The sequence below is a fragment of the Trichoderma breve genome, chromosome 1 (assembly GCF_028502605.1).
Source record: "Trichoderma breve strain T069 chromosome 1, whole genome shotgun sequence".
Taxonomy (NCBI): domain Eukaryota; kingdom Fungi; phylum Ascomycota; class Sordariomycetes; order Hypocreales; family Hypocreaceae; genus Trichoderma; species Trichoderma breve.
Window position 1 is genome coordinate 7,372,271 of NC_079232.1, and position 24,067 is coordinate 7,396,337.

At 46.1% G+C, this 24,067-nt stretch overlaps 9 protein-coding genes across 9 annotated transcripts; 5 read left to right on the forward strand and 4 right to left on the reverse strand.

The window, feature by feature from the left end:
* Positions 1-3,051: 3,051 nt before the first annotated feature.
* Positions 3,052-3,453, forward strand: T069G_02177 (uncharacterized protein; the record flags this gene model as incomplete). Its single annotated transcript, XM_056169387.1, has 1 exon — positions 3,052-3,453. The coding sequence occupies one exon, from the start codon at positions 3,052-3,054 to the stop codon at positions 3,451-3,453; it is 402 nt and encodes a 133-aa protein (XP_056034703.1).
* A 912-nt stretch (positions 3,454-4,365) lies between these two features.
* Positions 4,366-5,586, forward strand: T069G_02178 (glycosyl hydrolases family 43 domain-containing protein; the record flags this gene model as incomplete). The annotated part of the gene is made up of 1 exon (XM_056169388.1): positions 4,366-5,586. The coding sequence occupies one exon, from the start codon at positions 4,366-4,368 to the stop codon at positions 5,584-5,586; it is 1,221 nt and encodes a 406-aa protein (XP_056034704.1).
* Positions 5,587-5,956: 370 nt separating this feature from the next.
* Positions 5,957-7,636, reverse strand: T069G_02179 (heterokaryon incompatibility protein (HET) domain-containing protein; the record flags this gene model as incomplete). Its single annotated transcript, XM_056169389.1, has 1 exon — positions 5,957-7,636. The coding sequence occupies one exon, from the start codon at positions 7,634-7,636 to the stop codon at positions 5,957-5,959; it is 1,680 nt and encodes a 559-aa protein (XP_056034705.1).
* A 436-nt stretch (positions 7,637-8,072) lies between these two features.
* On the reverse strand, positions 8,073-8,798 carry T069G_02180 (b3/4 domain-containing protein; the record flags this gene model as incomplete). Its single annotated transcript, XM_056169390.1, has 1 exon — positions 8,073-8,798. The coding sequence occupies one exon, from the start codon at positions 8,796-8,798 to the stop codon at positions 8,073-8,075; it is 726 nt and encodes a 241-aa protein (XP_056034706.1).
* Positions 8,799-10,170: 1,372 nt separating this feature from the next.
* On the forward strand, positions 10,171-11,860 carry T069G_02181 (major facilitator superfamily domain-containing protein; the record flags this gene model as incomplete). The annotated part of the gene is made up of 5 exons (XM_056169391.1): positions 10,171-10,652; positions 10,728-10,976; positions 11,027-11,260; positions 11,317-11,575; positions 11,666-11,860. The coding sequence occupies 5 exons, from the start codon at positions 10,171-10,173 to the stop codon at positions 11,858-11,860; spliced, it is 1,419 nt and encodes a 472-aa protein (XP_056034707.1).
* Positions 11,861-12,667: 807 nt separating this feature from the next.
* On the forward strand, positions 12,668-15,597 carry T069G_02182 (homeobox KN domain-containing protein; the record flags this gene model as incomplete). Its single annotated transcript, XM_056169392.1, has 6 exons — positions 12,668-13,350; positions 13,411-13,556; positions 13,647-13,760; positions 14,211-14,339; positions 14,394-15,459; positions 15,513-15,597. 6 exons carry the CDS (start codon positions 12,668-12,670, stop codon positions 15,595-15,597), a joined length of 2,223 nt encoding a protein of 740 aa, XP_056034708.1.
* A 228-nt stretch (positions 15,598-15,825) lies between these two features.
* Positions 15,826-17,744, reverse strand: T069G_02183 (sugar transporter domain-containing protein; the record flags this gene model as incomplete). Its single annotated transcript, XM_056169393.1, has 3 exons — positions 15,826-16,735; positions 16,800-17,039; positions 17,092-17,744. The coding sequence occupies 3 exons, from the start codon at positions 17,742-17,744 to the stop codon at positions 15,826-15,828; spliced, it is 1,803 nt and encodes a 600-aa protein (XP_056034709.1).
* Positions 17,745-18,577: 833 nt separating this feature from the next.
* On the forward strand, positions 18,578-19,405 carry T069G_02184 (glycerophosphoryl diester phosphodiesterase family domain-containing protein; the record flags this gene model as incomplete). The annotated part of the gene is made up of 1 exon (XM_056169394.1): positions 18,578-19,405. One exon carries the CDS (start codon positions 18,578-18,580, stop codon positions 19,403-19,405), a length of 828 nt encoding a protein of 275 aa, XP_056034710.1.
* Positions 19,406-19,520: 115 nt separating this feature from the next.
* Positions 19,521-20,549, reverse strand: T069G_02185 (uncharacterized protein; the record flags this gene model as incomplete). The annotated part of the gene is made up of 1 exon (XM_056169395.1): positions 19,521-20,549. The coding sequence occupies one exon, from the start codon at positions 20,547-20,549 to the stop codon at positions 19,521-19,523; it is 1,029 nt and encodes a 342-aa protein (XP_056034711.1).
* Positions 20,550-24,067: the final 3,518 nt, after the last annotated feature.

The window sequence follows — 24,067 nt, forward strand, 5'->3', positions numbered from 1 at the left end:
CTGAGTGATCGCACTAGCCCACTTGCCCACGTCGCGGAGTTATTAGATATTACCAGTCCTGACTACTCATCGCTGCAGTATCACTTTCGGTACATTTGTGTCCAAAATCCCCGGGACACCCGAGATAAACTAGTACAGCTAAAATGAACTCTTATATGTAGCTTAAATCTAGAAACTATACCAGCGTGTCTAAAGTATATAATCTATGGTATTAAATTAATCACTACAAAAGCAAACAGTCAATTGGCCATACATTGCTATATGCACTCAGATTGCTAAGCAAAGTCTGATTGATGGTGTAAGCTAGGAGTATAACGCCGCCACTTCACTACTTTACACCTCACTGCTTGTTCTTGATTTCAGCTTGTCTTCCTGTGGAAACTGCCCCATTCATCAAAGTTGTACTACCATTTAATATAAGTTAATAGAACGCTGCATTGTTCAACCAATGGTGTGTTAGTTGCTTTACTTATGCCTTCGTCAACGCCATAATGCTCATACCCAGCTAATAGAGTTCCCCTTCCCCCTTAATTTGGAGTACATTCAGAATTTCGAACTGATGTCTTAAACTTGATTCCATGCTGCACACACATCCAATCCCCAGGCTTGAGACACTGAATTACACCGTTCGACATGTGTACAGCAATTTTCTTGTGTTCGCCCATTCCTTTCTCGTGGACTAGTTGAAGGGACCCGGCTTTTACCTTGCGACGTTTGGATGATGGGCTAACCACGTATGAAGAACCCACAAGTGCTCCGCTGCAGTTGGGTTCGGAATGTGGTATGGCAACCAGGTCATTGTTGGCAGCTGATGGTCCGATATTTCCGAATTGAATGAGGAAAACTGCCAAAAGATGCGTTGTAGGGAACTTCATGGCGGAAGAAGTTCCTTTCTCAACGGAATAGATGATGATATGGGAGAGAAAGGTGTAGGACCGGTATCAAAGATGACTTCAAGTTGAGAGAATGTAAAGCCAGGAAACAAATGATAGCCGTTGTTTGTAGTAAAATAGTTTGCCTTTATATCTATAACTTCATGTTGGCGACAAATCTTAATTCGGAAGCCTCCTTTCGGAAATCTCATTTCCGAAGTCTCGCTGCCAAAGTCTTACTTCGCTGGCATCTGAATCCTACAGCCAGCTCAGATTTTGTTTTTATTGGATGATATACGAAGGTGAGATAATTCTTTTTCATATGGATGGGACTATGTCACTGTGGGTTTTCTTTTGCAGCGAGTATTTGTATACAAACATGAAATACGTAATACTAGTGGATAAGTATCCAGGAAGACTGCTCATAAGGGGATTAATGGCCAATATAACGGTTACCCAGTATAGATGTAACTTGCAAATCTTGACCCACGCTACATTAAGCCTAAATAAAGGCTGACGGCGATTTTCAGAATCCTGGGTTTCCTCGGGGTTCAAGTGGAGGCCAAAAAGGCGAGAGAAAACATGACCGTTCTGTCTGTAAATTTCGATATGACAGATGGCAACGGCTTACATCTCCTGCTCTCATTAATGCTAATATTATCTCTTTGCATGAAGCCTGTTTACAATATATCGGAGTATAATTTATTATGTTGAGTTTATAGGTAAGTTCCCATGCTGTTGACAAAATGTATTATAAAGTCGATTGTGTCTACAAACCCCAGGTTCAGCTGCCCGTAAGTAGGCTATTCTATGTAAGGCAGGTAGAGTACATTGGTCATACCCTAATTCGCCTTTGTAGCAAACGGAGAAATAAGAACGAGGGTGGCAAGGGCAGCAACTTTACTTTATCTTAACCTAGTTAACACGAATCCCTCCAGGCAGCAGTAATAACTGCTGATATTTTCCAAGAGCTATAAGAATACCTTCGTAATCAATTACACTGGGTATAGTTAATAGGATTCAGGCAGCAAGAATTATTTTCTCTTCTTACCACAGAACAATTAGTGCAACTAACAATTGTTTGTAAACAACTGTGCTCCGCAAATAGGAAGGTAAGCACTAACTTCAGCTTCCCGTTAGCTCTGCTTTGGGCGACCAGCCGTTTGGCGACGAGCCGTTGTCTGTGTAACTGACTGTCCGACCTGTGCCTCAGCCAAATAATTGGTCGACCAATGGAGATGTTAATGGCGAATGTGGCGAAGTCATAAATGGCTATCATGTAACCTCACGCGTTGCTGAATGCTGTAAATCTCATTTGGTTCGAATTTGAGACCCGTTCGTTCAACCAATTGCATTGATCAACTTGGACTAGACAGCGATGCGCGTCACACTAGATCAGCGTTCCGCCGTATCAATTAAGTAATAATGTATACTTCAAAGAATCATTGATCATTAAGACTAGACAATATGATATATTGTATTGGGATAGTAATGTAAGTGTTAGGGGCTTAATACACAATGTACCCTGGCGGTTAACACCTAGGTTCATGATAAATCTGATGTCTCTATTACTGTTTGGTCATACAGAGCAAAGGATGAGAACTTTTTTCGGCTTCCCCTTTTGAGTGATCCCTGCTAAATTGTGGCAGGGATTCCTAATACAGATGTATGTTTCAATCATGATGCTATCTAAAATCCAACACTGGAAGTGTAAGCGAAGAGATCAAGCCGAATTGCTCACCCCACCTACAACGAGATTCTGTGCTGCAACCGACTTGTCATGATCCTTCCTTTCTACTAAGCTCTTGGAAGGATTAAATATGGAGATATAGCTCCGGACATCTTAGGGAACACCTAAACTCCATCTCACATATGTCCAGGGGATGTTGCTATAGCAGCCTATCTCGCGCTCGCGCTCGCGTTTCTAATAGTTAGCGAGATGCTAGAGTTGAGACAGAGAGAATTCAGATATAAACCTGCTTTCGTGTCATAAAGATGAGTGAGTAGTCCAGTTTGACTAATTTGTCAAACAAGCGTCATTCACCTACGCATGCTCAATCGACACACTATCAATATAAACTATCTATACATTTAAAATGAAGCAAGTCTTGTAACTACGATTTTCATTTCTCGGCTAACCTCTTACTATAGAATCGCAATTATTCTTGCATTTCAAGCAATGCTTTTTGGCGCTGCATCTGCGGCTCCTCTCGAAGGTCGCTCAATCTGCCTCGCCAACTTTGTTGGTACAAATAGCGAGGGGGGTGGTGGTCCTGGCCAAGCGCCTCTTACTTATAACGATTTTGGAATCACAATTACTGGAGGTGGCAAGAAGTTTCACCATAAGATGACAGAAGACGCTGATAATGGACTGTTCCACCGAGGCGTTAAAGGTGAAAAAATCGGCAGCAAGAACGGCGTCAAGATACATGCTAATTGGAACTACGCAAATAATTCTTGGCTTGGTTGTTATGTTAAGAGAAATGGGCACAAGTACATTGGCAAGGTTAAAACGCCTGATATTCATATCGGCACGGTGACCGTCACTGAAGACCACTGCACTGTTCATTTCCCTTGCTAGATAAGATGGGAACTAGTTTGATGAAGCTTTCAGGCTGGCATCGTGAGCAATGGATAGCTAGCGTTAGTAATGAAGCTGAGTTTGGCTTGACTTTCCGATATGAAAGTGGAATATCTCCTCGGACAAGATAGCTTGAAATAAGACAAGTCATAGTCACACAATAACCTCCAGCCGCGGCTGCAGCTTTTCTCCTGGACTAATGCAGCCACAACTGCCAAATTAGATTATTCCCTGCCTCATTCTCGCTTAGAGTCACTGATAGTCTTTAAACAAGCTGAATCTCTGATTTGTTGGATTCTAGCCAACCAAGTTCAAAAGTGCGTTCCGTAACTATCAATGAAGGGGTAGTAACTCTACCCACTCGTTAGAAACTACATACTCTAGCGTAATGATGAATCCCTCCAGGCAGCAGCATTTATCACTGTTGTAGCAATCATCATGTACGATACTGTAGCATATTGCTTGTAACTTTGGAATGGGTAGGATGTAAGAAAATCGATCATACATTTCCGTAAGTTCCTGCTATTGGCTTGCCGTCTCTCATTGAAATGTCTTTTTGTCATAAGTTACACTCACCTGCTCCATGAGTCTTAGCTTCGCGTAAAAGGTCTGGAAAGAGAGAGTCGAAAATGGGACCAAGGATGACCTAGATATGAGAAGGAAGAGGAAATACGGAGTAGTGACGCGCAAATCCACTTTTGGTTGGGGATTGACTGCAACACTCATCATCCTGCCACTGGTCAGACAATGTCTGACATATGACGTCTCTAGGCATTGATGTACTTTCTCCATCCCTATAAATATTCAGCAACTTCAATGTCATACTATCTAGGCACAAATAATATCTCAGTATCTCCTTCATTTGCGCCACCTCGCTCCAGCCTATGAAGTCTCACAGACCCAGCATTTAAGATGGCCATGACTTTTCTCACGAAATTTGCAGCTCTCGCACTTGTTACACACGCGTGGGCGGCTAATATACCCATCTCTCCCGTAACAAATGTCAATCAAGGGGCCAAAACGGGCTATTTTTCGGACCCGTTCCACGTTGTTTATCAGAACGCCAAGGACCTTTACATCTCGGGCACCACGCACAAGTATTTGACTTGCAGCAGTGGTGATCTTTCCGCGGAATGCGCTTCTTTGAACAAAAACAAATACGAAACCAGCTCATCATTGAACCAAACAGCCCATGCCGCTGGCACTACCATCTGCGGCGCTGCTGGCATTCACCCTTTCCAGAGCAAGGATCGCTCGTGGGATGCACTCGTAACGCTGCATGTGCAAAGCAACCCTAAATGCAATGGAATATCTGGATGGAGTGTCATTGTTCACGCACGTTCGGAGAACCCCGGCCCTGCGGATTTGCCACCGACATCATGGGTTGGCGACAAGGTGATGATCGGGTCCTTTTCTGAAAACGTCGACGCCAACTATGACGGCAAGTACTTTCAGACACCCGACGGACAGCTTTATCTTGTGTATCAGAAACAAAAGTCCAAGAAACCAAAACGCGATGGCGTTGCCGCATGGCCAATGGTTAATCCCACAACATTAAGACCTGGAACTAGCCCTACCTTCTTATTGCTCCCTGGCAAAAACCTGAAATCGGAGAATTACGTCTCTGGCAAGGGGCACTTCAAGCTCATTGAAACGGGCAACATACATGCCATTAATGGCAAGTTCTTCATGGCTTACTCGGTGGGAGCGTACAATCGGAAGACATACAAGATTGGCATCGCATACTCCGACACATTCCTGCCCGCCCCTGGCCAACAATACCGCAAGGTGATGAAGAACAACCCGGATCATCTCTGGGACTCCAAGGGTAGAAAGGAGGTCTATTACCTCCTTCAAGGTGAGGAGAAGCACGATGGGTGGCATTACATCGGCGATCAGGTCCTTGCGCCAGGTGTGCCGACAGTTGCTCAGATTGGTCATAACAATAGCTGGGTGTTGTTATTTGCTGGATACAACCCTAACGACGCTCCCCTCAAGTCAGGGACGGATAAATTTCAGGCAAATCACCGTCGCCCATATTTTACCAAAGTCAACATTGATATACCTGAAAACATTTCAGTGAAGCAGGCGACCGACGAACAACTGCGGAGCTGGATTACTCCTAGTCATTAACATCTAGCTAAGAATGAATATTTTGCTTTTATTATAAGGAAATGAAAAGAGAAAAGAAAAAAAAAAAGGGCGAAATTGGATTGGAATTATTTCCGAGCCAGGCAAAGGTAATGCGACATCAGCAGCTTGCTTGTGTTGCTAATTTTACCTATAGGTACGTAGGTAGATAACTTTTCTAAGCGGTGGCACTTGTACCTCATGGTACCAAATGCTATTCTGGGGCAGGGCCAAGTCTTCCTTATTCCATTTCTTGTACAAAAGTTACAAATACAGAATCCAATGGTTCCGTACTAATGGAGAAAACATTATATAAAATAACCTTCGCATATCTATTGACTAAGATTCTGGTTTAGCCAACTTGATTGATGATTTATCCCAAGCAGAACTCCTCCAAGGACGACCCGTGCGAATGATCGCCACCAACAATACCGATTGCCTTCCTATAAACAACGTCTCCTTTTCGTTCAATCCACATCACATGCGAGCAATCAAAATGCGCAGGATATGGCATGCCCCTATGGGGATCCCTTTCCGACTCCCAGCTTCTTCCCCAATTACTTCCCCCTCTAGTCCTGTACCCCTTCTTTGAATGGAATTCACCGGCCATCCACATACGGAATTGCCGCTCTTGCTGTGCACGGCCTGCTTGGTAGTATTCCGCTGGAAATATCGCTGGCTCCTTATCTTCAACAGACATATCTAGGAGTCCTTCTAGGAAAGAAGCAGCAATCTTGTGGTTATAGGCCTTGAAAGTCGTCAAGACTATGAACTCACAAGGCCCTAAGATGTCTGGATAGTTACCACCATCATCCGGGTTTAGGAAAATGGTTCCTATCCATCTGTCACCGTCTAATATCCGACACCTCTTCAATTTTGGATGGTCTTTAGACACCCTAGGATTGTTGACATCGGGAGTAATGGAGAATTGCTTGCTTGTTGCTTTGAACTTTAGATACCCGGATTCCCAAAAAGTTCTGTCCTCTGCTAGAGCTGGTAGTGCTTTATCACGCTGATTGCTCAAGTATTGTTTGAGTGCCTCGTCATCCGGGAAGAGAGGGATGTCCAATTCTATACCATTCGAAGCTTCGAATTTAAGGTTCTCAAGTCGAGGAAGAAATACCCGGCCAGTGCTTCCCCATCTCGCAGGGGAATCACCCCACTGATCAGTGACCGCGTCCTGGCAAGGATTTCCAACAACGCACAGATCATCACCACTGCCAGTCCATCCAGCCCACGACCAGCTTGGCCAAGCTGACTGACGTTGGGAAACTGCTAGTGGTTGCCAGAGCAAGGCATAGAAAATCTGCCGTGCTGGTAAGCCACACAGATAAGTGTCATCCGTGTAGCGAGCAAATACTCTGTGTACGCCAGTAATGGCGTTAAGGGTGTCGGACTTTCTTCCAAGCCTTCGTCCTGAGTAGATTGCAAGCGTCTCGTTGTAAGCACGCCAACAAGTCGCATAACCTATGCTTGGCAATTCCCATCCATTCAAACTGGTAATGTTGCTCTCGGCGCAGTAGAAATATATTCCAGCAGAAGTGAAGAGCAGAAGCCGTCGAGAGAGAACAAATTCCTGATATGTCCAACCTCTAGAGCTCCAAAGAGTCCCGTCCAAGATATCGACTGGTGGAGGCTCTGAGCGTACCGAGCTACGGGACCGAATGCCTGGTAAGCCTTCCGTGGCTTCTTTATCACAGGCCGCTACTATTGTAGCAACTGCAAAGCTGTAAATTCTGTCCATCTGGCCAATTTGGTATATATCTCTTTCATCTCTCTGATTGATGCAAAGAGCATCAACCCATAAGTATCTTTCATTCAAGGCTTGACAAGCATCAATCGCGTCAAGAATGGTTCGAGGTAGGCGTGAGAGGTCCAAAGGTGAATCCTCCTTGTATTCATCAGGTTTCTGGCCGGCCGGGAGTGGCTCCCACACGTAAGAAAGCGCAACATATCGACAACCTGGCAAAGCTTTTTTGACTTTCCCTTCTTCAATATCAATCACTTTGATGCCGTGAGGTTCTTGAATGCCTTGAGAAGGCTCAGCTGTCATCGGTAAAAGTGTATGTCTCTGCCTATCACATTTTCCTTCATGCTGCTGTATGCAAACGGCTAGAGACGTTTGTAGAGGCTGAAGACGAGAAGTTAATTCAAGATTTCCTTGACTGTTATGGGGGTCCATTTTCCAACAGCGGGATGACGCTGATAAACGTCTTATCTCTGGTCCTTTGCAGCGAAAGTTAAGAGACTGCACTGATCCGTTGGCGCGACCGGGCTTAAATAATATGATCAAGACACCACTCAATTTTCGCTCGTGGAGTTCCAGGTTCAAAGGCTGACAACATAGAAAATTGTATGCGTACCTACCCAATCTGCTGCCCAATTGGCGGGGGTATCGTCACGTATCCCGATCCTTTGACACTTAATTCGCCTTCCACTACAAATAAAATTATATACTACCTAGCTTTTTAATTATTTTACCCTGATGGCTAAGACTCGCCGGGCTGAGCCGATGACGAAGCGCTGATTATTCTCCGCGTTGTCCGGACCTCTGGTGATAGGTGCTTCAAGGCTGAAGCCAGCTCGTCAGCAGCTTGGACTAGAGCTTCGTCCGAAAGTGGTTCCAATGCATCTAGAATAAACAGCACACGAGTTGTATCGTCTGTTAATGCAGTCCTTGGACCCTGACGCCAATTCCAGCGGCGGCAGGTGATGCCAGCATCATCACACCAAATAGGTTCCCCTGGCACGGCACACTCGCTTTGGGCCTGGCCACCAGAGAAAGTCTCAAACTGCTCCTGTCCGCTGGCACGGGTAAGAAACGGTGATCCATTGTATTTGTCCAGATCCTCGCCACCGATGGGGACCTGGTGCTTCACGGAAATAGCATTGTAGATATCCGTCAATCGATTCACACGAGGTAAGCCGCCCTCTGCACGCCGTGACAATGCCTCCAGGCTATTGCGTGTTTTCTGAGGCTTCGCTCCAAAGGCCTTGTAGGTTTCGCGCCACGCGGCGACATGTGGAAGTTCAGTAACTGCACGTTCCGACAATAGTTTTTTGACAGAATTTTCCGCCTCGCGCAAAAGAGTCTCACTTGCATCGTCGCTAGGGCCCCGGCGAATACCCTCGACAACCATCAAGAGCGCGCGATAATCGGGACGTAGCTCAAAGATTTCGGGGGCTACATGAGCAGCGTTGAGAAGTTTTTGCATGTTGCTGATAATGCTCATCCCGAATAAACAGTAGAAGTTTGCTCGTGGTTACTTGAGATATGTAAAAGCCTTTATGAATGAAAGACGCATAGACAAAACTCTAAGGCGAAAGAGTAAAGAATGAGGTTAAAATTGTAGAACCTCTATCAACTTCAGACGGGCATGCCGATCTAAGAATTTTATACAGTAAATTACAGCTGCCGTGGCCTAATCGAAACCTTGTCCAACATAATAGATCTCATCGCTTTCTTTCCACCTTTGACGCCTTTCCATCGACAGAAGCTTAAGGAATACTTCTAGAATTTACAAATGCCATAGCGTAAGGCGTGTTGAACAGCGGCGGGTGGAGCCACATGTCCCACAAACAATGCTTATGTGGGTACGCAACATACGAGTATGAGATCGCTATCAAGCGGGAAAAAGGCCATTGCACACTGGCTTTCAACTTTGTCGCAAGTTGTTGTTTCTCAGATATAGCCAATGGCGGTTCATCATGTGGAAAAATTTTCGTGTCCTAAGCAAATTGCTATTTCTATAGCATCTTTCCCAAATTTTTCTTTATCGGCACACATCATCAGACTTGCTGCTCGGCTGCTATTTTTTAGGATTACCACTAATTTCGCGTTGTCTCTTTTAGGACTGCTGCAATGTTCCCAGTATAATTCCTTCTCCGTCTCCATAAGACATTTTCTGGCTAATCTTCGATTTAGTCTCAATTTGATTAAATGTAGTTTGACTCAAATGATGGTGTTCTAGAAAAATTCGTCCTTTGTGTTATGCTTGGTTAGTATAGCCAAATAGTTATGGTTCTTTTGCTTTTTCATAGTATAGGTAATGCAGCTAGATGCCATGGCTTCGCACATCAAAGCTTGGCGTGTCTAATTCTATGCTATAAACTTCTATATTAAGGTTTGTTTTCTTCCAAATAACTGAGACTCGATGTCAAGAGACCATGCGAAAAATTTTCATCTGTGGTTTTGGAAAAAGGGAAGGAAGATGTAATATGAACATCTTGGTTACTCCATACCCTACACTGCATGGGCGAATTTTCGATTTGAGATAAGCCTGACAATAATCTCCACTAGTAAACCTTACAGCATCATGTTAAACACGCCTTATGTTAACTATCTTGGGACTAACCATACAACTTAGCGCATACATAGCAGGGTGTTAAGCACGCCTTATGCATACAAGCGGAGACTGGTCCACTAACTCGACTGCCATCAGTGTTGTGTGTTGCTTTATTTCTGTCTGGTTCCCTCAAGAGAATGCTGATACGATCTGCAGCGATATATCTTGGGTTGCATCCCTTCGTTGGCTGAGACCTACACCAAGCTTGTTTGAGGTTTGGGAGCGTACATGGTCTGTAAATATGGCAACATGTACTCAAACGAAGGCCGCCATACAGCCATCTGTGGCTCTTACCACAATCGACTCTAGTTCACGACAGTCACTGGAATACAGCAACGCCAACCAATCTACCGATTCCGATGATGAGGCTCCACGAATGTCTCTCCTCCGCAAGCTGGCGGTTATTATACAGCTCTCAGGTGTCAACTTCGCTTCGAGCGCTGTGAACGGCCTTGTCGTCGTCGGCTTACCTACCATCACCGCTGATCTCAAATTGGATCCGTCACTGGCTTTTTGGCCAACCTCAGTCTCCAGCTTGGCAAATGCTTCCACAATCCTGCTTGCTGGCTCTGTAGCAGACTCAATAGGGCCACGGCCTGTCAATCTTGCTGGTGGTTTAGTGACGGGTGCATTTATACTAGCGGCAGGTGCGTCTAAAACAGGCCCTCAACTCATTGTGATGCGTGCCTTGCAGGGTATCGGCTACGCCATGCACCTAGTATCGTCTGTCGCTATTGTAACCCATACACTTCCGCGTGGAAGGCCACGCAACTTTGCCTTCTCTTGCCTTGGTCTTAGCCAGCCATTGGGTTTCTCGTTCGGCCTGGTTCTGGGAGGCATCCTCCAAGATCTCATTGGCTGGAGGGCAGCCTGGTACATATACGGAGGCCTGACCCTTGCCCTCTCTGTTGTCGCCGCTTGGGCCTTGCCGAACTTTCAGAATGAAGGAACCTTCAAGGGTGCTATGCGCAATTTGAAAGTGCGAGTGGATTGGGTTGGGGCATTACTTGCCTCCGTCTTCATGACATTGCTATCATACCTCTTTGCGTAAGTTCACTCCCTGTTGGCGCGTTTTCCATAAGCTCACGAATTTGCAGTGCCATCAGTGTGGATCTTAATAGAATACGAGACCCAAAAAGTATCGTGTTCATTTGCTTAATCGCCATGGCACTGCCCTTGTTTGTTGTCTGGGTTCACCGACAGGTCAAACTGGGTAAACCAGCCCTCATTCCGAATGCTCTATGGAAAGACACGGCATTTTCTAGCATTTGTGGTACAGTAGCTCTTTCGTTTGGCGTGACGACGGCAATGGAGCTTTTCGCCAGTTTATTGTAAGTCGCAACCCTGCAGTTCCAAAGCTGTTCCTTGCTGACAGGAATTTGCGTAGTTTCCAAGAAGTCCAGCACCTTTCTCCTCTTCAGACTGGCCTTAGAATTATGCCAAGTCTCCTTGTGGGAGTTATTCTTAACGTCACTACAGGGTTATTCGTCCACAGAGTGCCTGCGCTGTGGATCGTGACTGTGTCTTCCATCATTTGTTCAGTAGCCCCCCTTCTAATGGCAGTAATTAAAGTGCAATCCCCGTACTGGGCCAATGCCTTTATTGCACAGGTGCTGGCACCTATGAGCACCGATGTTCTCTTCACAGTAGGCCTCATTATTATTTCCGACAACTTTCCCGATAACACACAAGCATTGGCAGGCGCTGTGTTTAACACGGCAAGCCAACTTGGCCAGGCCCTCACCTTGGGCATAATGCAAATTGTCTCAACACTTGTGACAAAGGATCACAGCGACAAGATCCTGCCAATGGCTAGGCTGGAGGGCTTGAGAGCTAGCTTTTGGACCATGTTTGGTTTCATGATGTTATGCACTTTGTGGGGTGCAATTGGCCTACGAAATACGGGAAGAGTTGGATTAAAGCGTGATTAGGCTCACTATCACAATTACATCGAGGTCAATGGTCACGGAATTAGATAAAATAAAGGATTGTATCAGGAGTTTTTTTCCTTTTTTTTTTTTTTTTTTTTTTTTTTTTGCCATCAAGGTGGTAGCTGCTGACACGGCGAGATAAAAGGCTGGACGTAACGAACCCCGGTTTACATTCGGGGAGTGCATCGAGCTGGCATACTGAGCTACTGTGCCAGAAAGAGTTCCAAAAGTTCAATGTAGAATATCTCTCATGTGAAGAGAGTTGGAAATGGGACCGTGTATGTTAGAATTATATACCTGTGCTTAGCGGTTTGCGCATCAGTCTCCTGTTTACTCAACAGACCTCAAGAAGCGATATTTTTAGAGACAAGAAATTGCGCCCTCTGAACTACCAGAGTAAGATTATAACAGTCGCATTTGAGAAGACTATTTAAAAGTGTCATTCGTTCAATTCCGAGAACAAATCATTACACGTCAGCCCAATATGTCTGTTAACACGTGAAAAACTTAAATCGGCCCTATGTATTGATGTTGGCTGGTATTCGTAGTTCGTCGTCAAATGTCTCCTTCGAGAGCTAGGCTCTTCCTTAAGAAGATTAAACTCATTTTGCCGTTCCGTTTTTCTTGACCAAGGTGGGGTCTGGGTGGATGGACTGCCAGACATCCGAAGTGGCGAGGCGCCACGTCTGCGTCCCATATTCTGACTCTCAAACTTACGATTGTTTTGTTTCGCCTCACTGAACGATCGTTACTTTTCGCGGTTGTTTGACAGCCGAATTTCCATCAACTGTCGGCAATTCATATAGAATGTCGGGAGCTGACTGTGAATTCGTTGAGCTTCACGATGCCCCGGATTCCGACACTTGTCCAGCTTCGGGACAAACGGATCACACCACCTCACTGCACCAAGACGATCCCACAGAGCACAGCATCTCAACTCAACTTTTAAACCAGACAGTTTCCGAGCAGCCCTATGAATCTGCAACCACAGATCAGTCAATGAACCAGGACAATCTCTCCGATGACTTTTGGGGCTTGAGACATCCGGCAATGGCGGCACCCTGTGCATCTGAGGCTGTAGCTGGATCGAGTGCCCATTCTAGCGTTACTCATGTTCCACAACCAAGTCAGCACAATTCGGGTGCGGCCGATGAAAGTATTGCTCAGGAAAATCCAGCCTCTCTGACCTATGATTTTTTCACGACTCCATCGCCACTCCCTTACACGGGCTGGGAATCGGGCCCTCAATCTGCAGGGTCAGACCATGGTAATACGCATAGCAACTCTGTCAATCCGCCAAAGATAGGCTCGCGCTTCTCTAGGGAATCATCCAAGCTGTTAAAACAGTGGTTCTCAAACCACTATCATTATCCATATCCGAGTAAAGAAGAAATGAAGATGCTACAACGTCAGACCGGTCTATCCAAGACGCAGATTAGTAACTGGCTCTCTAATACCAGGCGGCGAGAAAAGATGCACCACAGCACACAGTCTTCTCAGAAGGTAACGACCGCAGTTGATCCCGATACATCGTCGATGAATATCCCCAGACGACCCGATACGCCGACAGTTCAGACGAGGCGTAATTACCGTACCATGGGACCTCTTGAACGCTGGGTTGACTCTCCTCCAGAGAGTGAGCCTGCAACGGTCACTGCTATTGCCAATGCGGTTCAATGTGCCGAATCATCACATTGTAAGTATCTAGACTAATTCTTTAGTTGAGCAATGCGCAAGAGTGGACATTAACTTGTGCATCAAGCTTGGCCATTGTCAACGCCCATAGATGACGAGTCCGGCCAGTCTATCAACGAATCTTCAGACAACAGCTATCGGACCTCAAGTGGCAGCTCACTTGCTTCAGCATACTCATATGGTTCCAGCGACTCTGTTGCTGGGGGTACGGCTTTATTACAAAGCAGGTCACGTCGTCGAAGGCGTAGGCTACGGTCAAGACCAAACAGAACTCGTGTCGGTAACATGCAGTATCCTTTTCAATGTACCTTTTGCGCAGAAACATTTAAAACAAAATACGACTGGCAGAGGCATGAGAAAACTCTTCACATACCTCTTGAGCGATGGCTGTGCTCACCCGAGGGACCGCGCGCCATCAACCCCGAAAGTGGCCGACCGCAATGTGTGTTCTGTGGTGAATCAGAGCCCACCGATGATCATATAAACAGCCACAATCCATATTCGTGCCAAGAACGAGTATTTAATAGGAAAGATCATCTTAAGCAACACTTGCACTTGGTACACAAGTCGAAGCTGGTAAATGCGGTTACAAAAGGGTGGAAAACATCCACCCCAAATATTAGATCACGCTGTGGATTTTGCGAGATTTATCTAGATTCATGGGGTGATCGGGTTGAACACTTGGCCGACCATTTTAAAATGGGCAAGACTATGGCTAGCTGGACGGGTGATTGGGGTTTTGAAGATGTCATCACAGATACGCTCGAGAACGCCATTCCACCTTGTAAGACGTCCCATCCTAGTCAGTCTTTGATGCAAACTAATTGTCATGTTATAGATCTTCTTGGTGAAGAGAGCACTAGCATGTTTCCGTTTGAAGCAAGCGATGTTTCTCCAGAATCCCCCCGCTCTGCATATGAACTACTCGTCGTTGAGCTCTCGTCTTTTGTCGAAACATATCAGTACAAGACTGGGCAACTTCCTAGCCATGACGCCATGCATATCGAAGCCTGTCGCATTATCTTTGCTTCAGAGATGTTGACGTTAGAAGTAGACGCCGAACCCTCATGGCTGCGTGACCTAGTCTTGTCGAATGAGATGATTGCCACGCAAGCGCAGTTTCTTCCTATACGAACACCGTCTGAGGGAAGGCTTCGAACCCTAGAGATTAGGGGAAAGAAGTCGCTATTCGAAGAATGCCCTCTTGAGGCCCAACTCTACAATTTTGCGTTTACCGAGGCGATGGTCAACCAGGCCGTCATTTCCGACGCGACGTTACATACAGAGGCTTGTAAAATACTCACACGAATGCAACAAGCCTTAAAGCTACCTCTAACCGATTTCGTATTCACATGGTTCATGACCCTGCTTTACTCATCGCCGATGAATTGGCTCAGCCAGTTTAGGCAACGTTCGTCTCTTCCAATCACTGAAAGTGGTGGAATATCTCTGTCTACGACTTTATCCGGGCACTGGACTCTAGGGACTACATCTCGCACAATTCACAGTCATTTGTATATCGATACTCACGATTTTGGAGCTCTCCAGCAATCTAACGGAGAGGCAACCCTAGGGGCCGGACATTATGCGAAAGCCTCGCCCAGCGAATCACATTTTATTGGGCTTAAACATACGCCGGCAAATGTCGGAACTGGCATACCTTCATCACCACAGTCATTTATGCCCACCATGTTCCCTATGAAGCATGCGGATGTGGGTTCACGGAGACAGCCTGATGACCTTCTGAAAGGGGCTTATATGTTCCATGATCCCAATTTTCACAAGTGGCTGGGCCGGGAGTTGGGCCGCTGGGTCAAGTCTATTATGTCTCCCAATAACCCAAATTCCCATGTACCGTCCGACAAGGAGATTCAGCATCACGCTCGCTTTCTCGTGTATGATGAGTAAGTGATTTACCACTTTCCGTATTCCTTCTTTCTTGCTAATCGATTTTCAGCGGTGATCCGTGGAACCAGACGGTGGCAGATAATCTAGAGTGGTTGCATCGTTTTAAAGTCAGCGTTGGGATTATTCCAGAATAGGACCTGAAATGAAAATGATCAATAGAAGTAGCTATGGCTATATTGCATCAACTCAGTCGCACCTGTAAGCGGACGATTTGTCTCATGTCGTGCGTGCACATACGAACGTGGATTGAAGATAAAATACGATATGCCGTTGTTGCAGCGTACTGTTGATTCACATTTCTTATGGGAAAACTAGCTACATTTTTTGGCATTTCAGTTCCTAGAAAAGATGCCAATCTAGGATTATTTCCTCTTCTCGTAATCATCGCCAACATTCTCCTCCTCTTCAATAGTAGCGATGTCATTAGAGTGGTAAGGATCGACAGCGATTTTGCTAAACTTGCGCGCTGGAACGCCCCTCTCAAAGAGCACATCAATATCAGCAAACGTAAGACCTTTTGGTTCTGGTAGACGGAAATAAGTCCAAACAATGCCAACCAAGTTTGTTCCAGCCCAGAGGAAAGCTGCCTTTCCACGCCAATTCCAAGCAGTTGGGTTTATTAAACGCGCCTGAAGAGTGCTGGTGACGAAACCAGAGGCAAGGTATGAGTTGCGCGATAAAGCGACTGTCTTGATTCGAAGACGATTTGATGGCAGCTCAGCCACAAGTGAGTAGCAGACTGGTCCAACTGTGAGGTCGTAGGCAAAAGTTAGAACGAGAATAAGCGCGCCAGTAGCCCAACTAATACCGGAATTGAGCTTTGGTATGCCAAGAACACCGACGGTCACCAAGATTGTGAACATGAGAATTTGTCCCCAGAGGTACAGCGTTCGGCGACCAAAATGTGGCATTAAAAACCATGACCCAACAGTGCCGACGAAAGCCATAGCAGATTGACCGACACCAAGAGAAAAGGCATTAGAGGGAGAGAGGCCAGCCTGTTCCATAAAATAGGTCCCGGCGCCAATCATGGGTGAGCCAGAAGTGTGTTGGATCACCCATGTCATGACAGCTAATTCTGTTCGGCGAAGATCAACACCTTTGAAGCAATCCCAGTATGAAGTGCCAGATGTTTGCTCAATCTCCATCTGATGGGTATGAATCATCATAGATAATGTTTCCTCAACATTAAAATTTGGGTTTGCTGTCTGAGATGTAAGGCGGAGGAGAGCATCATGAGCTTGCTCTATCTTTCCGTGACGGACGAGCCACCTACAGATTAAAGTTAGATATGCATAATCGTTATATGATATAGCTAGATAATCATCTGGCTTACCATGGTGATTCAGGCGCGAAGAAAGTAGCTATGGCAATAGGAATCGGCCACACCCATTGAATGGCATATGGAATACGGTAAGACCACTCAGTATTGCCAGATACGAACCCTTTCAAGACTCCAGAGGCAATTAATTGACCTATTACCCAACAGAGATTTACATAGGTAGTGAGATATGCGCGCAATGGAACCGGGCAGACTTCTGCTGCATATGTTGTCGTCAAGGTTTGGAAGACGCCCCTCAAACAAGTAAGTCAGTGAGCGCAATAGAAGGGGGATACTTGCGACTTACCATGGCAATCCAGACATGATGTAACCAGCAAGAAGCATCTCTACATTAATAGCAAAGAATTGTATAAAAATGAAGCACGTAATGGCGAATAAAGCTCCAATCATAGTCCACCGGTATCCAATCCTCTCCGCAACAATACCATTGATGAACAATCCAATAATTTGTGCGGCGCTTGTTCCATTTCCGAGAGCATTCTGCCATGTAGCACTGAGTTGGTATGTTGGGTTGCCCTCTTTGTCGAGGCCAGTGTATTGTCCATACTTCTTGGCGAATGCCCCCATGCCGTAGAAGCTGCTCAACAGCCACGTATCATAGCCTTCCATGACGACGGCCAGCGAAAGAGCAAATGAGAAAAATATGGCTTTTGGATATAGTCTTATACCTTCAAGCAGGCTCATTTTTCGTTCGCTATCAGCAGCGGTGCTGGCGTCGGCACTCAGGTCCGCCAACTTGGACATCGCGACTGGTGACTTGTGGACAGCTTCATCTCCTGGAGAGATAACTGTGCCATATTTGTCATCTCCAGCAACTCCTAGCTGAGAGGCAAATTTGGAATTACGTGGTTGACCTTCGGCATTTTTTACTGCAGGGTTGGCGGCGTGTAGATGGTGTTGGTCGCCCACGACAGACCCCTCGTTGGTTGCCAAATCCATGATGTTGGTATGAGAAGTGTTTCGACAAATTAAATAAGCTGGATGCGATGAATAACAACAATTTGACAAAAACCGTCTCAGTATTGATACAGCCTGGGTCCAAAGACTTGTTAGACGAGTTTTGGTATATATAAAGGCCAAGTGCAGCGGGCCTAATATACACTTGGGAGGGCTGCTAAAGGTCTCAAGAGCGCCTCATTAAGTTCTCCGAGATGAAGTTACGCATTTCATGATAATAATAAAAAACGACAATCAAGAACCAACCAATCGACCATGCGGTCAGACATGACAGCTCTTTCGTAAAGCAAAGAGTTGGAGAAAGTTGAACGTGCCTTGTCAGCGAGATCTCGCACCTCCTAGCGCAAGTCTTTTGGCTCAATGGCCTCATACAGTCCAAATTCCAATACTGCTATTGGCTATGGAGCCGAAGACATTCTTGCTTCCGAGCACTCCACCTTTGCCGAGACAGGGGCAAGACTGTAAGCACCAGTACGGCATCTTAATTGGCGCACCACCTGAACTTGAGCCCATTTGGTCCCCTGGAATATTCAACTAATTGTAGGCTATTCAATGACCGAATGATGTTATTGGCTATGGAGCCGAGCCTCAGGCACGTTTCTTGATCTCTGAGCATTCCACTATTGCCGAACCACGAGCCCTTTTCTGGGCTCTCAGTGACTTGAGGCTAAATACCTGCCATCTATCGGGGCTTTCCCAAGGACCAAAACGACATTTCTTCAGAAGTGCGCCATTTCGGATGACTACTCCCCCAAATCCGATTACAAAGCTTATACAACCTGTGTCTTGCCAATTGCGTTGTAGCAGGAAGAAAAATGGCGGCCAAAGCAAACCCACTAAGAATGACAATACAAACCATTCGCATCGCTGGACATCGAGGTCACAGCGCCGCCGCTCCAGAGAATACATTGGCTGCTTTCAGAAAGGCTCGCGAGATAGGTGGCAAAGGCGTCACTTGCGAAACAGATCTTGCTGTCACCAAAGATGGTGAGCTCATCTTGCTTCACGACGATACTGTCGATCGGACGACCGACGGCCACGGTCTGGCTAGTAATATGACCTATCTGGAGATCTCAAGGCTTGATGCAGGTCGATGGTTTGGCGAAGAATTTACGGGTGAAAGGATTCCAAGTCTGAGAGATGCCTTGCATCTTGCCCGCGAACTTGAAATCATCTTCCAACTTGAGCTCAAGGTGTACGACCATAATGATATTATGTTCCCCAGATTAAGGGCGCTTATCGACGAATTGAAATGCGCCGACCTCCTTCAGTTCTCTTCCTTCGACTTTGTCCAACTTAGAGCAGTCAAAAATATTATTTCAGAGGTACCTACAGTTGGGCTATCACATTCACGATTGATAGAACCTGCTGCTCTTGCTCGAGAAGCCAATCTGGACGCGATGAATATTGAGATTCAGCATTTTCCGAGTGGCGAAGCTCATCAACTGCATAAAGAGGGATTTGCGGTCTTTCTATTTATTCCACGTCCGGAGGTACTTGAGCTTCTGAAGGAATATGGCAGAGACATGGAGGCCGAAATCATCGAGTGGATTCTTCAAGGGCAATTAGATCAAATTGTATGTGATGACGTCTCGCAAATGGTTAGGATCAGGGACAAAGCTCATAAGCTACTAACGAGTTGAACAAAACCAATTGTTGGATTTCTAACCCAGCTATGATGAGATATTTAATAAGCATGATTTATTATATTGTTGCGGTACAGTTGCTTCTAGTAGTGCTGCTCAAAAAAATGATTTGCTACATGCGTGGGACCATTGTATTAAAGGCTCCATTGCAAAAGTATTTTGTGGCCACCCTCCTCTTTTCCGTCCTCTGCTCTCTCCCAAGTGCCTCTCCCAAAGCTGCGATAAACTCACTTCTACTTATAGGACTCTGGACTTGTCTCAGGCGAGCCATTGCCCATTCCGTCTCATCCTGTTCAAGATTTTCGATAGAATACAAGAAGAGCGGCCGTATGTATCCTGGATTAAGAGTGCCTTTGCTTAAAGCATTCCATTCCCCTTCAACAATGTCCCGAATTCGGCTCATGGGTTGCTGAGACTCGGGAGAAGGAAATGGATCATCACCAAGCGTGCGCCTAAGACCGACTATCTCACCATAATATGCCGCTGTACAAACTCCGACTAGAGCAACAAGAGGTTCTGCAATCATTGGGCAGAAATTTTCTCGGAGCTGACCTGGCTGAAATTGCAGTGGGCTTGGGCGGGCAATCCATAGAGTTGACAGAGCATTGTTCAGGTTGGTCACGATTTCAGTAACTTCTTCTTGATCTTCCGGTGTGATCCTTGATCGACGGTAGTGACTAAGATCTTGAATTCGATTCGAAATTCTTTGAAGCTGTAGATAAAAAGCAAATACCGGAGAGCTTATGATGTCGTACATGGCACTTGTTGAATCTGAGCTGTTGCCTAGTGGAGGGAGATTAGGCACCTCAGTAATATGGTCGCTTAGGAGCTGAAACACCGTTTCTGGTAGTAAACCGCAACATCCCGATCGTTTGGTAGCAACGTGTAAAAGTTGTAGCCAGGTACAGATACGTAAGGCGATAGGGGACCGATCGGTATTTAGTATCCAAACGGTCAATCTTGCCTCAAAGGCTAGGCCAAATGCACTTAACGAAGGGCCATCTTCGTTGGGTAAAATGACCTCGCATAGGCACAGAAGCAATGAGATGACTAGAAGAGTGTCGAAGGCAGTTTTCTCATCGGCTACCAGGAGTTCAAAAGTGGTGAGACGGGCTTGATATTCCGAGGTAGCGTGAAACATCGCTAATCGATTGACCTGGGCTCTGTATATGATTTGAACGGCTTCAATAGCTTCAGATATTGATGTATCCTGAGCACCTTGTTGTACGATATGGAGTTTTATCTTGTTCCAATTTAAATAGTCAAAAGCTGAGATGATAGGACAATCCACTTCGTCAATGAAGTATGAGGATGATCGAGATGTTATCCCAGAAGGGTAAAACAAATCAATGGCCGTAGTTACATATATTTGTAATGATGTAGTGTAGAATCGAGCAGAGGGCGAGTCTGCATTCTCCGAAATCGATTCTTCATTAAAGTTGTTGATGTCTTGATGGCTGCTGCATGTTATACCAGCATCATTTGACGCTGGTAAGCTTTGCGACAACTGCATTGGGTACTGAGCAGTATTAAGGATGGTCGTTTCCCTCGTATTGCACACAGAATCAAGAGGCAATAAATGGCCATGAATAAGGCCATGCCCAGTCCGACTCCGCTGTGAAGAAATGGACGGGTTTCTGGGTGAATTCTGTGGTTTTTGGTTGCCAACGTTTGGCGGCGCTGGCTGTAAAGGCATCAGAGGTGGCCTCCGCTTGTAGACGCATTTCCTCTTGGCCTTTGAGCATCTCTGGCAATTCGGCCGCTGCTCATCACATTTTATCTTTCTAGCTCGGCAGATGAGGCATCCAGTGCGGACGCGACTTCGGTGGTTTGTTTGCTGCAATGGTGGACTCGAAGTGTTTCCATTTTGGATACAGGCGTTTAGATCCGTAAGCATCATGAATTCTGGCAGCAATGCTGCACCGTCGCCTACGAATATGAGTATGAGGAAGAAAACAAGCAAGGAGAAATTCACAGCAGGAGATTCTCCTCCAAACAAGAAAATGCGGAGGTTTTGTTGGTCCCACTCATACCAGCCACGTGGGCTTGGAGATCAGCCAAAGGAGAGACCTGATTGAACGAACAGTCTGGGGAAAGGTAAGATTCAGTTTACAGATCCATAGGTGGGTTGTTTCTTAACGCTAATGATAACGCTACAACTCAGAAACTCCCTGATGAATGGGATGTTGGTACATGTATCCACGCCGCAGCAAACCTTACGCCAAGTTCCCCAGCGAACCCCAAACAATGCCAGCCTCATTCCCACGCTTAAAAAGAAAAGCTGGGGTATTATAGACAGATTCCACTATACCTGTAAGCAGCAGAGGTGGGCTATTACAGGCGTCCCACAAATTGATGAGGCTCCAGTCTCGGCGGCGGTAATGGTGGCAAGAGATATTATCACAGGGCAAGACTTGACACACCACGACGCTGATGGCGGTGGTGTTTCTATATGGACATCTCATGCAGATATGCGTCCATGTCCATTGATGTCGCTGCAGGGTATCAAATATACATGTAGTGTCCATGATTACCTTTGTGCGCCGTGTTGATGGTCAAGTTGGTGGAAATAGTTCCCGTTGGTAAGAAATGCTGCAACCTCTTGCGGAATAAACAGTGACCGATTGTAATAGATATTTCAATCTAAATACCGATAATTGGTCATGGCATAAAATGCGGGAACATAATGTAGCTTGATTCAAGTGCTCCCACGAGGCCGAGATCTGTACGATCGAATTGACCCGTTCGTTGTAGGCCTTGACCATGAATAGGAAATGCACCCAGAGGAGTACACAATGTACTGCAAAGACAGTGGAGGCAAAATAGGACGCCCAGACCGTGGGGGAATGGAATGGAACTGAATTATAGCGTTGTGTCGATACGTCCTTATAGGTCTTCGGGCGCTGTAACGCGCTGTATCGCGAGGTACGCACCTAAACTGGAGCGCTGGTTGGTCGCTATCTGAGGCTGATAAGACAACCTGATAGACATGTACCTATGGAGTGCCCAGGTGGTCATTTTCAGCAGGTGATGGCGATGAATCGCAAATTCCTGATTTTTTGCTGGATAAAAGAATTTCACAAGAGATTCAATTGAAAGTAGCTGCATCGCGCATAATGGAAGTAAACACAGTTTTAGAAGCGCATCGCAAACATATCCGCCTAGGTTGTGGCTCCCACAGTCGCTTATGATAACCACAAAATCTCTATCTTACCAAAAAAGGCCACCGCCTCGTAGGTACAGTACCTAGGTATTCTGTATCTTTTTCAGCAGCCTCAGGCAGCCGCAGGCAATCGCTGGCCTTTCCTTTGCCAATCTCGTGTATCTCCTGCATCTTCATCTCCTTCGCTAACTGCCAGCCTGAGGTCTTCAAAAGGTCAGTCAATCAGCGAGTGCATGCACGTCCAGCAATATCGCTGAGATGCACTAACAAACCAGCGCTGCACGCACTAGATCTTGCCGCATACGATACGACGCCGCTCCATTACCGCTCCACAATGTCCGACGCCGCACGCCGCTATAACTGGAGGGAGTTTGGCACGCTTGGTGGATTGGCTTGGACTGGGCGGGGGAATTGGGTACGAGCACAAGATCGGCGCGGGCAAGGCAATCTGCTGGTCGGCCAAGATGACCTTGTTACCAGCCTTGCGCTTCTGCGGGACCACGCCATGTTTGAGGCAAATCTTGTCGGCAGTCAGCCGTAAAGTCTTCTATGGCGATCGAATGGAAAGAAGTAACGGCGAGTTGGTCGAGTTGTTCAGCCTTGTTGTAAAGGGCGCGGACAAAAACATATTTGGCCCAGCTGAGCTTCGGCCTTGAACGCTCAAGTCGTTCTGCGACTGGAATGTCGTCAAGCTCAATTCATTTCGCGCGCTTGTACCGTGCTGTTGCCCACACATTCTCTGCCTGTCAACCAACACTGTCGAGCGACGTCAACTCCTCTACCTTTGTTTGAGACGGCTCCTCAATGCCAAGGTTGCAGAGCACCACTAATTCCCGGCAAAGTGATTTGCGGCAGAGACAAAAGTTGGGCTAGCATTGCCATGCGTGGATATCTCACCGAACTGGAGAGTGAGTAAGTCAAAATCGAACGGCTCTCGTGGCATGCATTTGGCGCTTGAGCGAGCACATGAAGCATTGGAACACTGCCGTACGCTTATAAGTAATAAGCAGCAACCTATTGTTAGCATGAAGGCGCGTAGATAGAAAGTGATATAGGTTGTTTATAAGACGAAAAACTGTCAAGTATTAGGAGGGGCACATACCACTCGGAGCACTGGGAGGAATTTCTGCAGCAATTGTATCGCAAAGGCGCGACTCCTGTCAGTGGATTGTGTGAGCGCTGTGCTTGATCTACTCCAGGATAGTCTAGGCTCATCTTACGCCACGTGCTGGAACAATGGATCCTGAATCCTGCGGAATCCTGACGGATCTCGAACTAGCCTCATTGCAACCTCAACTGTAATTACAGCTTACCCTACGTTTTTTTTTTTTTTCCATAAATTGGACATTATGCAATTGAAAAAGATCAAGAGCGTTTACATGCTTCTGGAGTAACGCGAACAGCTAAATCCGTCAGACATATCACGAAGTATTGCCGTTCCTATTCTATATCGATGATGAGTACTTGTACAAAAGTAGCAATCATAGGCATAAAGG